Source organism: Fringilla coelebs, assembly GCF_963513975.1.
Source record: "Fringilla coelebs genome assembly, chromosome: 3".
Lineage (NCBI taxonomy): Eukaryota > Metazoa > Chordata > Aves > Passeriformes > Fringillidae > Fringilla > Fringilla coelebs.
Window position 1 is genome coordinate 59,079,303 of NC_140030.1, and position 13,299 is coordinate 59,092,601.

At 37.1% G+C, this 13,299-nt stretch overlaps 1 protein-coding gene across 2 annotated transcripts in view; it reads left to right on the top strand.

Moving 5' to 3' along the window:
- ESR1 (estrogen receptor 1) overlaps positions 1 to 13,299 on the top strand; it is a 160,012-nt gene that overhangs the window by 102,829 nt on the left and 43,884 nt on the right. For both annotated transcript variants that reach the window (XM_084203463.1, XM_084203462.1), the window contains exon 5: positions 7,340 to 7,675. In XM_084203463.1, coding sequence (XP_084059589.1) covers positions 7,340 to 7,675 — 336 coding nt within the window. The remainder of the gene's footprint in view (positions 1 to 7,339; positions 7,676 to 13,299) is intronic.

A 13,299-nucleotide genomic window follows, 5' to 3' on the forward strand; every position in this document is an offset into this window, starting at 1 on the left:
CTGCTCAAAGCAGATTCAGCAGTGAATAGTGAATTTATACATAGTTAAGGCCTTTCACGGCCAGGTGGAAATGGGATGAAATGGGGCAAATTGTCTTATGCTTAGGTATATGCTATAACTGCATATGTTAAAAAAAAAAAAAACTTAATGAAGAATTAATGCAGAATTTTTAATGTTTAACTCTTGAACACATGTTTGAAATTGTAAAGCTGATTATAGTTGCACATTAGTTTAAATTGGCTTTTTGGCCTTTTCATACTTTTTCATTACTAGTAATTCCTAGAGTACTAGAGCTATAAGAGAGCTCAAGAGGGACTTTTTATGAGATAATTTAGTAGTAGGACAAGGGGTAATGGCTTCAAAGTGGAAGAGGGTAGGTTTGGATGAGAAAATTCTTTTCTCTGAAGGTGGTGGAGAGACACTGGAACAGGTTGCTGAGAAATGTTGCCCTATCCCTGGAAATGTTCAAGGCCAGCTTGGATGGGGCTCTGAGCAACCTGGTCTAATGAAAGATGTCTTTGACCATGGCAAGGAGGTTGGAACTAGATGATCTTTTAGATCCTCTCCAACCCAAAGCCATCCACAATTCTGTAATTGTATGATTCTCTCTCTTCTCCTGGTTAGATTTTTGCAGTTCAGTTCTAGCACTCAGTCCTGGTATCAGGCCAAACACCTCCAATACTCAATTTCTAAAATGTAGCAATTAAAATTTCTTACTGTCTTTGAGGTTTATACCAGTGGACTCATTGTCCTAAAATGACAGGCTTTCCCAAATCACGGTTGACATAAAGGTAGAGAATATTCCTCAAAAGGTTTTATTGTGATCCCTGAAATGTCTAAAGGCTCATTGTGAATATTGTCTGTAAATGGAGCAGTTGCCCATTTTGGTTACTTACTGTAACCAAAACTTGGTATGAGTTTATCAGGAGTGTCAACACTGAAAGGGATTAATTTGAATGATGGATTAATTGAACTTGTTTCACTTCTACATGTCCTAAGATGCTCTTTAGAACATGTGCTATGACTGCCAAAGATTGAATACAAAAACGCAGATTAGGATGAATCATGCCTTGCACCTTCATCTTTAATTTAATAGATCATTGTTTCTCAAACTGTGCATTATGAATAGTCATTAGAGACCCCAGATGACATTTGCCTGCTTGTTGGAAGCTATTTTTTGTCACCGGATCTTTAAGGCTTTACATGAAAGACCAGTTTTATGATCTGCATTTTAGTCAGTAGGAGTTCTGGGGCACTGAGATATGTAGAGTGACTTGGTCAAAGAGCAAACTGGTAGCACAGCCAGGAGTTGAACCAGACTATCTGAATCTAAACCCCCGCTGTGACTTCTCTCTCCCTCTATCTCCAATAGAAGGGGGTCCTGATTATAGAGGAGAAATAGGCCCCAGTTTGGAAAAGGATAAGAGATATTTTTTGAAAAAAAATCATATAAATAGAAGTATATCACTTGGGAGTCAAAAAGACTGTAACATCCAGGTGCACAGACTGAACACAAATCTGTTACTTATTTATAGCACTGAGTGTCTAGATATCCTTGTCAGAAACCAGGCTGTTAAGCACTGTCACTTGGGGCAAGTCTGTTTGAGATTAGACATTAAATTCTGATTAATCTTTTTAGAAGATTTCAGACAATGTTTCTCATTTAAACTAATTGTCAACCCACCTGGGCTTTCAGCACAATTTACATCACTGTTTCATTTTCTGAAAGAGAAATGGGAATGAAATAAGGGGCTGATTGTCTGAATCATATTCAAAAGAAGGATTTATTAGGCTATAAAATTTGAATTTGGAAAATGGTGTTATTTTTCTGTGGCCAAATAATGTATTTATGTAGAGAGATTCAAGCAGAAAAGTTCCCAAAAATCTCCAAACTCTTTAAAATCACCTTGGAAGGACCACCATGCTAAGATACATTACAATATTAGAACCTACACTGCAGTCAGAGCTTCGGCAATCTCTGTCTGTTATAAATCTATCAAGAATGAAATTATATTATTGACTTCTGCTTATGTACAGCAGCTACAGTGATTGTATGTTTAAAAGGAAGCTGTAGAATTCTGTTTTATTTCCAATGAAGCATTATAAAGCTGTTGAATTCAGCAGAGGTGTGCCTAATGTGCCTACCTGTAAAGTGAAGTTGCCGTAAGAGGTTGTTGGGAGACAGATGCCTTACTTGCATCTGCCCTAGAGCCAGTTGTGCTTAGACACTCAGGTTTGTGTCCAAAAGGGAACTGTTGGCTTGTTCACGTTGTTTTACTTTTGCAGTCCCTTTGGCCAATGGCAGAAATGACACCAAAGTGAGCCTGGACTCAGCCTCAGAGGTCTTCTCCCAACAGTTTAGTAAATCCTTCCCCATACTTGGACATTTGAAGAGAGGGTTTTGAATTTCTGGTCTCTTCAAACACAACTTCAGTTTCAGAAAGATAGGTTTATGTCATAGGAAAATCCGGTTTCTTCCTTTGCAAACAATGGTGTAAAGGTTTGTCTGGCAGCTCTGCCCTGGCCAGAATGCATGTTCTGTGCATTCTCCCTTAACACTGATCATCAGCGGGGCAATTGACTCTCTGCCTCTATGAGAGATACCTTCTTATTTACAATATCGTTCACTTACCACATACATTTTCTCTTTTATTGTCAAGCAGGGTTTGATTTACAAAACATTAGAGATTATTACTCTCTAAAACAGAGATTCTTTCTCTCTGGCAATTTTCAACAGGATGCCAATACGGTAGGTTGGTCGCGAAGAGCAACAACATTGTTTGGAAGAGAAGGTGCTTCCAAGCACATTTGAAGCACTCTTTTGACAAACTGACAAAATTATAGGCTGTTAATGCTACAAGGCTGTGCATGTATACAGAAGTGTCAAATGTCTCTCCTCTGGAGCCTGCTGACAAGGACCAGAAATGTGGACAAAAAGTCTCAGGTTCAAAGGTTGTTCCAGGCTGGGAAGTTAGCTGGTAAACCATTTACCCATCACTGTTTCCAAATCCAGTCATAGTTCCATCTTTTGTTGTCCTCTTAAATAAAAAAAAAAATTAAAAAAAAAAAAATCAAACCAAACCAAACCAAAAAACCCAAAACCAAACACCCCAAAACCCCAAACACAAACAAGCAGAAAAAAAAAAGAAAAAATAGGAAAAAAAGTGTGGCTACAAACTGTTGTTGATTGACCATATTCCTAATAAGAAAGAAATTGAAAAATACTATACGAACCCATTCAGAGGGAACGTATTTAACTTGAATAAAATTGGAGATTATACCTTTATCTTCAAATCTAAAATCTATTACTCTGTAGTTCACACACAGCCAAGCAAATTTTATTCTAATTGGTCTCCACCTATTCTTCCTCTAAATATTCTTGAATATTTTATATGAAGGTATAAAAGTGGGGCGTTTTTATTAGCAATAGGTAGGAAAAAAAATGGCTGTTGCTTAGCTGAGATTCAGTGCTCATTCCGTGCATTTTTAATTTTGGATCTTTTGTTTTAGTGATCTGGAATTTATTTTTTGTTTTGTATTAATGACATATGGGAAAACACTAGGGAAGTATTTCATATGGATAACATTTCTTTCACAATCATGCACTCATAGAATCTTGAGTTGGAAAGGATGCTAAAGATCATCTAGTTCCAACTCCCCTGCCATGGGAGCGTCATGTGCAATTTTATTGTCCATATGCAATTTTACTACTGATCAGGTTCTAATGATTTTATTATATAATTACTTAGCAGTTTTGAAACCTGTCTCCATGTCCAAAAGTCTGACTGAATTTACATACGAACCTTTGTAGAACTGCCTTTGAAAATCTTGGCTCTTGCAGCTTTAAAATTCAAGTGGAAATTGTTTTAGAGCTCTTGCAAGATGCATAGTACTTCAAGTTTTGCTAGAATATTGTCTTTCAAAACACTTGATAATTAAGGTTCCTTTATTTGCTGAACTGTTGAATTAAAATTGATGCATTCATATATTTAAAAAACCCTTACAGAATCATTGCACTTTTGTCAAGGAGATTGTAGTTTGATAGAGTTGCTTTTTTTGGAATTTGTGATTGTGCATCGCTATTATCTCTCTTTAACAGAGATAAAATTTGATTAGGTTGAAGAGATTTGGGAGCATTGCATTTTTCAGAGAGATACTCTTATTTAGTCCAAGAAAATGAATAAGTTTGTTGCTTGTCCATCTAGGCCTTAGGTAAAGAGTTAGTAGTAAGCTCTATAAATTTCTGATTAATATGATACTTATACAGATTCAGAGACCTTTCTGTCTGTGATCATAAAAGCTGGTGATGTGATGCAGAAGGAATGCATACTCTTACTGACTTTTTTTTCAGACTTAGTCTCTACAAAATCCAGTAGTAAAATTGCTACAGTTGGTTGATTTTTTTTTTTAAATCCTGAAATAAAAATGCATAAAATAAATTTGTGGGAGGCATCTCCTCCAAACTGGTTATGTTCAGCTTTGCTTAATGCACTGCTTTTATGTTCTAAGGTGAAGAAAAGCCAGTGGTAGGCTTTCAGATGAATTAAAAATAAAACTATTGTTCTTATTTTACATCTGGTTTATTGGTAAACAGCTAAATATGCTTACATTTGCCATCTTTCCTCTGTTAAGTAAAATCCTCATCACATCCTTGTTTTACTTAACAAGGCAGGCCTGGACTAAGTAATAGCAAACACACAAAAACTCTGATCTTCCAATAATCTATATGATGGAGACTTAATGCTGAAGTTGCTCTACTTGTATTTACCAACCTTTAATGGATTCTTTTGTCTCTCACATTTCACCTACAGCTTTCTAAATATACCACCTTCTAATTTATTCACATTGTCAGTTTTCTTTCTCCATGGTGTGAAAGAGAACCTCTTCCTGTCTGTCCTGAATCTTGCATGGGTTATTTTCATTTGAAACCTTCTTGTGTTAGAAGAGAAGCTTTAGTGTTTTGTAGCTTATTCATCTTTTTGCTATTTCTGATTTTCTAGTCTGTTATCTGGCTTGCAGGCCAAACAGATATAGTCAATTTAGATATTTCTTACACCAAAGTTGTTTCGCATTTCAAATCATCTTACCTTTTTTTCTCCTATCCCTTTTTCATTTATTTTTATATCTCTTTTTAATTTGAGAAGAACAGAACTGCATGCAGTGTTCACTTAGTGTGCCTCACAATAATAAACTCTGTGATTTATGAAGTTGTTCTGTCCTCCCTTCCTTTCCTAGTAATTTCTAGCCTTCTATTTACTTTCTAAACTTATCTGATGTTTTTATAGTATTTTTCTAACCTCAACTTCTTGTTTATGAATTTTGTCAGCCTATCTATTTATGAGTATGTTGAACACCACAGAGCCCAAGGATGCTTTCTCTTTGAAAGAGAATTTCTAGATGAGGAGCTATAAAATTTGGCATGTGAGAAAGTTAACAAATGCTCTAATTTCTGTGAACCATGTGGGCTTGTTCATGTGATTATATATACATGTTTCACAGGGCGGTTTAATTCAAAACCATTAAATTTATACAAAACATACAACAAATACAACATGCAACAAAAATATCTTTTACAGACAGAGCATGCCTGCTATTGAGTATTGCAAGGAAGTTACCAGTGAGAATATCTCTACGACGACAATTTGCCAGAATACGTCTTGTGTTTTTCTGAATAGCAAGAATCTCCCTGCCTCTCCTTAACAGAAACTGTTTAGTGGTAGGAAAGATTGGTATTGCTGAATGAAAAATGGGAACAGCAACGTGCTTGAGAGTTTTGGCTTAGAATTAGTTTAGTGAATGGGAGAATGTAGATAGGTTAAGTAATAGGAGTGATGAGAGATTTATTGAACTCCCTTTATCTGAATAGATTAATGTAATAGAATCACAAAACCCACCAAATTTTGAATGAATTAAACATAAAATGCCTAATCTCCAAATACTAATTCAGTGTTGAATTCATAATTAAAGAGGAAAAGAGATTTGAAGATTCTCCCTGTTTCTTTGAAACTGAAAAGGAGCAACATTTATATGAAAGCATGTTGTATGCGAGATGAAAATGCTGCCAACAAAGATTGGGATTCTAAAGGTTTGAAATTTTGTGGTTTTAAGAGAGCTGAGCAAATGTTGTGTTTCCCTTTCCCCAGCCATTAGAAAGACCTGTACTGATTGCTTGCAAGTGTTTTTGGTTTGTTTTGGTTTTGTTTCAAATGTTTTCTCTTCCCTATTTCTTGAATGGTTTACATCTTTATTCTCTGTAGATACTTTTGTATTTCAAGCTGGGACTAGTGTAGCTTTTACCTATTGCCTGAGAACTCCAGCAGAAGCTGCATCATAAGCTGCCTTCTCATATCTCAATTCCTTGTGTGCTTTCCTTATTACTTGGTTGTCCTCCCTTGCCTCCACTTGATGATGGATTTAAGTTTTTGACACAGTCTCAAAATGCCTGTTACTCCTCCACTTAGATCCAGACTTAACCTTCCCTTTACGGTTGGAGTCCACATGGGCTTTATCACTGTATTTTTCTTGTAACCTTTCCACAAAGGGAAATTTTGTTCCACTGCAAAGGTCTTATACTGTTTGAATTGGTATGGCTGACTTGATAATATCCTAAGTTCAGGGTCATACAGTGCAAAGCACATTGCAGAAATGTGCAGTAATGACAATAATGGTTTCTGTTGTGGTTTATTTCAGTCTTTTGACAGTAGGTCTCCCACGTTAGAATCTGAGGTCGTAATTATCTCTCCTTTTCGTACTTATGTTTATCTACTTAAATGGCCTTCTTTATTGCTGTCTAAACTCATCTTATAATGGGAACTTTCTTGAGTGTTTTTCATATAATTATGAAGATCACTGGCTCAGTAATAGGATGATGTTTAATTAAAATAATTGTTGACCTTAAGCAAAATATTCTAGATAGTTTTTGAGAGCTACTTCTGTGATCTGTCTGACCTGCCAACATCATTAATTTATCAGTGATAATTTATAGACTAATGGTCTGCTAGAGGTTGGGACATACTTTGAAGTTTTGGGCAATAAAGAAATATTTATTTGTTCCCAATAACTGACTTCATTTTGTGGGGCTAAGGCAGCGGTACAGTGTCACTAGATTTCTGTGTGAGCCCAACTGATCTGAATTTTAGGAAGAGGTGCACTATTCCTGACACTATACTTTAAATAATAGATTTTCTGTCCGCCTACTGGTGTAAGACTCCTGAAGAAGTCTTAATCAAGAGTCAGTGCTGCCTGGGTCTATCAAAAGTATCTGCTGTTGACTGAAGCCAAGTGTACGTAACACTTAAGTTCAGGGGAAGGAGTTCACAATATTCTTGTGTGTCTCTAGGAATCCGGAAAGACCGCAGAGGTGGGCGAGTGATGAAACAGAAACGCCAAAGAGACGAGCAGGATTCCAGGAATGGGGAGGCTTCTTCAACAGAGCTGCGAGCTCCCACCCTTTGGACAAGTCCACTGGTGGTTAAACATACCAAGAAGAACAGCCCAGCCCTGTCCCTGACGGCAGAACAGATGGTCAGTGCCTTGCTGGAAGCTGAGCCACCCCTAGTTTATTCTGAATATGACCCAAACAGACCGTTCAATGAAGCCTCTATGATGACCCTGTTGACCAACCTTGCAGACAGAGAATTGGTGCACATGATCAACTGGGCAAAGAGAGTTCCAGGTAAGGAAAAAAAGCCCATGTCAACTATAAAGGCAGTAGATCACAAACAAAAAAGAATCCCACATACTGATTTTCTGACTACCTATTCTCATTTAGTTCAAATTGTTCATTTAAATATAAATACAATAACAAATACAACATTAACCAAAGTTTATATTGGTCAATAAAATGCTATAGTGCAATGTAAGTGGCTTTTGAGGAAACATTTATTCAAGAAAAGGTATATTCCCCACTCTGTAGGATGTTGGGCAGTTTTTGGTTTGCAAATACTTTTTTATTCCATACAAAACTCAGCAATGTTAAAGGTTGAAAGAGATTATTGGTCAAATTCAGTCAATTTGATCTAATTGGATTATGTTAAATATTTTGATCTCCTTAGAAAAGGGTTACTCTTATATATGTAAAGTAGGCCATAAATTCAGTATCACTTTTAAACCTGTAAGTATTACTATGATTTACTTAGTTGCCAGGTTATAGTTTTGACTGTGAATTACAGATCTTTCATGAATTTTGGGTTTGAAAAACAAATCCAGAATAAAAGTTTTAGTACGAAATTATTTTTGGCACACCCTGATTCTCTCTTTTCTCAAAAGGAATTGCAGAATTGTGGGAAATATGTAACATTTTTCTTTGAGTGTATATTATATATTCATTCATGTAGTTTAATCAATATAAATGAAATGAAAGAGTAGTTTTGTTGTTAAAGTTCATCGCCTTGCAAAGTTTCAGTCTACACAAATACTCCTTATAAGTTAAGATTTAAAAATTTGTAAGACATTTCTTGCACATGTCATAGTTTTATCTTGGTAAAAATACTGGCATACATGGTATTTATACTTCATAATTCACTGGAATTATGATTGTTTAAGTTTTTTACTGTAGCCATTTATTTAATTAAAATTATGTGGATGCTTTAGGAAGGTATGCTAGAGGCAACAAACACAATTCTCACTCATATTGTGCATTACCGCAAAAGAATTACACCCAGGTTATGCCATTTTTCTGTTTTCCTTCATTTAAGCTTGGCAAGACTGTTCCTGGTAAATCAATAACCATGTCTTTTCCAGCCCTTAAGGGTTCCCTCTCAGCCACTTTTCACATGTCACTTTGTGGGCTCCAGCTATGATCAATGAGAACCTGTGCGTGTTTCATTTCTCTTCGTATCTTATAAGAAATCACTTGAGAATTTTATTCTTGACAAAGTCATGGTGGTTGAAGCCTGATCTACAGTCTGTTCAAGTCAAGGGCAGTTCTGCTGTTAATTTATGTATGTTTTGCATCATGCCATTACAAAAAGGCTTTTGAAAAATGAACCTATGTACACTGTGTTAAAGCTATTCACTATCAAAACAGATAAATTCAAATTACCTTTCTATGGATTTTTAGAGATATAATTACTCTGAGTCTTTTAAAATAAATCAATTTAAATTCAAGATGAATATACCACAGCCTAAATTCATTATATTGTCCAGTTGGAAACATTTGCTTTCCATGACTTTTGATTTTGAGAGTAATACTGGAAATGTATTTAGAAATGAAGTAACATTGTCAGAGAACCAAGATCTGGCTTTTATTCAGAAATATCTCTAGAACTGCCTCTTACAAGATGATTAAATCTGAATAAAAAAATTACCTGGTTTACCAAATGTAAACTTCAAATTTTCAGAAAGCATCTGACACTGGAAAATAAAATGTGTAAGGTTATCAACTGTTTAGGTATAGCCAATGTATTTTAGATTTAAATTTACATCAATTGTCAATTCTCCTAAGGAGAAACCAAGTCCAGTGGCTTGACCATGTATAACCATTAATAAGTACTCCAGCAGGTGAGGTTTTCTACAGAACTGTTGAACTTTAGCTAGAATTAAATAAGAAAAATCCTTTCGCATTCTTATTTTGATCTATTAGGCACTATACAAACAATTATACCAAAGGAAAATAACAATTATATCTAAAGCAGGACAGAGAGAAAAAAAAAGAATTTGGGGGTTCTGAAAGTGCTGGACACCTAGCTGGTTCTTGATGTTGTGGCCTGAAGAACAGTATGCATGAACAAAAGCAGAAATTAAAGTGCTTTAGAAAGTTGATTTAAAAGAATTCAGGTCCAATTGTTTACCTACCTCTATGACTGGGGCCTCTGAGAATAAGAAATTTAGATCTGTGTGCTTAAATATATATTTTTTAATCTCTTACTTGGTCTCAAGGAAAGGTTGTGTGTACCTAGTTGCTGATATTAAATTTTAGAAGTACTGATCACCTTTCAAAGATTGGGTCTTTGCTTGCTGAAGTTTTCATCTGCTGGAATATATTGGGAATACATATACATTAATAGAAATGTGTCCGACACATTTAGTTCGTATTATCCACCCCCAAAGCTGTTGCCATTGACTACTCCATTATTACTAGGATTTGAACTATACAGCTTAATTAGGGAGGATTTTTGTATACGTTATTCATTAACAGGGGAACTGAATAACTTTTTAAAGTATTTGGTGTAACAGCATTGTGGAAATTCACTCAGTTATTTTTTCAGCTAATTTACTAGGGTTTCAAGCTTCAGCATCAAGGGCAAGAATATGTTTTTTCCTAAAAAGTGTGCCCTTTTTAGAAAGAGTAAAAAATCGGTTGCAGGAAACGGCTTCCCCTGCGCACACTTCTCAAGCCATGGAAACATTGTGCATGTTAATTTACCTACATGCAGGATGTAGGCAAGCAAAGAGTAAAGTCTATATGAGTGGCTGAGTTGAAATCATATTTCATGGTGATCGCAGAATCACAGGATATGCTGTGTTGGAAAGGACCCACAAGGACCATTGGGTCCAAGTCCTGGCCCTGCCCAGCACCACCCCCAAGGGTCACACCATGTTCCTGAGAGCATTGTCCAAAGGCTTGTTGAACTCTGTCAGGCTGGTGCTGTGACCACTTCCCTGGGGAGCCTGTTCCACTGCCCAACCACCCTCTGGGTGAAGAACCCCTTTCTAGTACCAACCTAAACCTCCCTGACATAATTTCAGGCCATTTGCTTGGGCCCTTTCACTATAGGGAGAGATCAGTATTTGCCCCTCCTCTGGCCTCACAAAGAAGTTGCAGATTGCAGTGAGGTCTCCCTTCAGTCTCCTCCAGGCTGAACAGCTGCTCCTCACACAGCTTCCCCTCCTGGCCCTTCACCATGCTCTCTTTGCGTGCTCTCTAGTAGTTTAATGTTGTTATGTTATGACACCCAAAACTGCCCCAGCACTGGAGGTGAGCCCGCCCCAGCTCAGAGCAGAGCAGGACAATCCCCTCCCTTGCCTGGCTGGCCATGCTGTCCCTGATGCCCCCCAGGGCAGGGTTGGCTCTCCTGGCTGCCAGGGCACTGCTGGCTCGTGTTCAACTTCCCCCTGACCAGGACCCCCAGGTGCCTTTACATGGTGCTGCACTCCAGCATCTCACTCCCCTGTCTGTACCTACATCCAGGGTTGCCCTGTCCCACGTGCAGAATCCAGCACTTTCCCATGTTAAAATTCTTATGGCTGGTGATTGCCCAGCCCTCTAATTTATTGAGGTCTCTCTACAGGGCCTCTCTGCCCTCAAGGGAGTCAGCAGCTCCTCCCCATTTTATATTGGCTGTGAACTTGGTCAGTATCCCTTCCAGTCCTGTGTCCAAGTCATTTATGAAGATGTAGAAGAGCACAGGGCAGAGGATGGAGCCCTGTGGAACCTCACTAGTGACAGGTCACCAGCCATGTATCCCCCCATTCACTGTAACCCTCTGTGCCCCACCTGTGAGCCGGGCGCTCACCCATTGCATGATGTGACAAGGTAATGAAAACAATTCCTTTGTACAGCCCCTGACCACACACACACACTTTAGCTTATGCCTCAACCCCAAAATTAAATTGGTTAGTGAAGCCTGAATACTTTTTTTGAAGAACAGAATAATATTTTTATTTTTGAATGTTGATCAATGAAAAGAAGTTATAGTGATAAAAGTAATTACTCATCTTTGAACTAAAGTATGAAAACAGCTGTGTGCTGGATATTTAGTCTAGAAGCATACTGTGAGAGAGTATTGGAAGCTTTACTGAAATTCAAAAAGGCTACATTTTCTGAGGAAGGAAGAAACTTATATCAACAGAGCAGAAAAGCAATGAAGATACAGCTTACAAAATAGTGTAAAGACTGTCAGGGATATTTTTGGAGTTTAGTTTGCTGTGTAGGCTTAAAAGAATAGTTTTTGGTTAGCTGGTTCTTTCTGATGATAAAAATAGGTGGGCATGGAAGAAGAAACTGCTAATTAGATGTATTGGATAAAAGTGAAACTATTCTACAAAATTGAGTAATACAATGCAATTTGTGATAGATTGTGTAAAATGATGTAGGCAGAGATCTGTTATAAAGAAATGCTGAGGAAAATCTTCAAAATGAGATGAGTATCCTTGCAGACATGCCCTGATTGGGAAGGTCAGAACTAGTCTCAGTCTTTATTGCAACTAATTCAGCATCAGTTCAAGCTTGCTTAAATTGGCTGTGCAAACTTGGTGGTGTTAACCAGTTTCTGGGGAAAAGAGAACTTGTGGCAGCTTTTATGCATAACCTCAAAAAATATCTTTAGTACCCAGATATAACAGGATTTTTGTCTGAGGCCAGAAACCAAGTTCCCCTATGACAATGCAATTCATGGTATGCAAAGTACATAAAAGCTTGTTTTAAATTTTTTTTTCCCAAAACCTTGGCCCCTAATACAAGTGGGTTTGCCCAATTAAATGAAGAAAAATCTTGTACAGTGTCCTATGACATAAACAAAAAAATCAGGATTTACTCTTTAGGTGGCCTAATGGGGATTTAGACTGCAGTCCTTCCAGGTGCCCTTTGATTGCCTCAGCCAGATGGAATAGCAGGCAGCTGCAAGTGAGGTGGGTGCAAACAGATTGTGCTGGGCTAGACTTTACGGGTAAATTGAGTCTTTTACCATTTAATTGAATTTAATTTAATTGGGACAAATCACTAAAAAATCACATGTAGGCAAGATATCAGTGTAGATGAATGTTTATTTCTGAATCACATATTCCTGAAAGATATGCCTTCTTATGTTCTTGAATTGCATAACATCTTTGGATATAGTACCACATTCAGGATAGTCTTTAATAAAATGAGCAAAATCATTACTCTGCTTTTCTACAGAAGTGCTGTTATGTCAAAGGAATTAGCTTATTGTATTTCATTATTCACTTACTGTGTATTTAGTTTAATGTCTTATGTGGAGAACTGTGTTTTCTAAATGAAGCTGGCATTTTCACTGTAATCAACCAAATATTTTTGGTGCAGGATCTCTTGAGATGGGAAGAGACATTACAAGCTTATGCAGTGAGATCCTGGCAGAGTGTAGCTTTAAGGAAATTTTTTTGCAAGGGTGAAATCTTTGGCAGTGCTGCTACAATCTCATATAACTATTTACTACAAGTACAGTAGCTGTACAACTTAATAGCCCTAAAATGGTACACTGGGCATAGAGGCTTTGAAGTTTTGAGATGATTCACAGTGCTGGACTTATTTAATGGCTTCATGAACCGAGGAGATAAACATTTTGGCACTGGTGTTTTTTTGTTTTGTTTTTGGTTTTTTTTTCCTTTATTTCAAAGCCA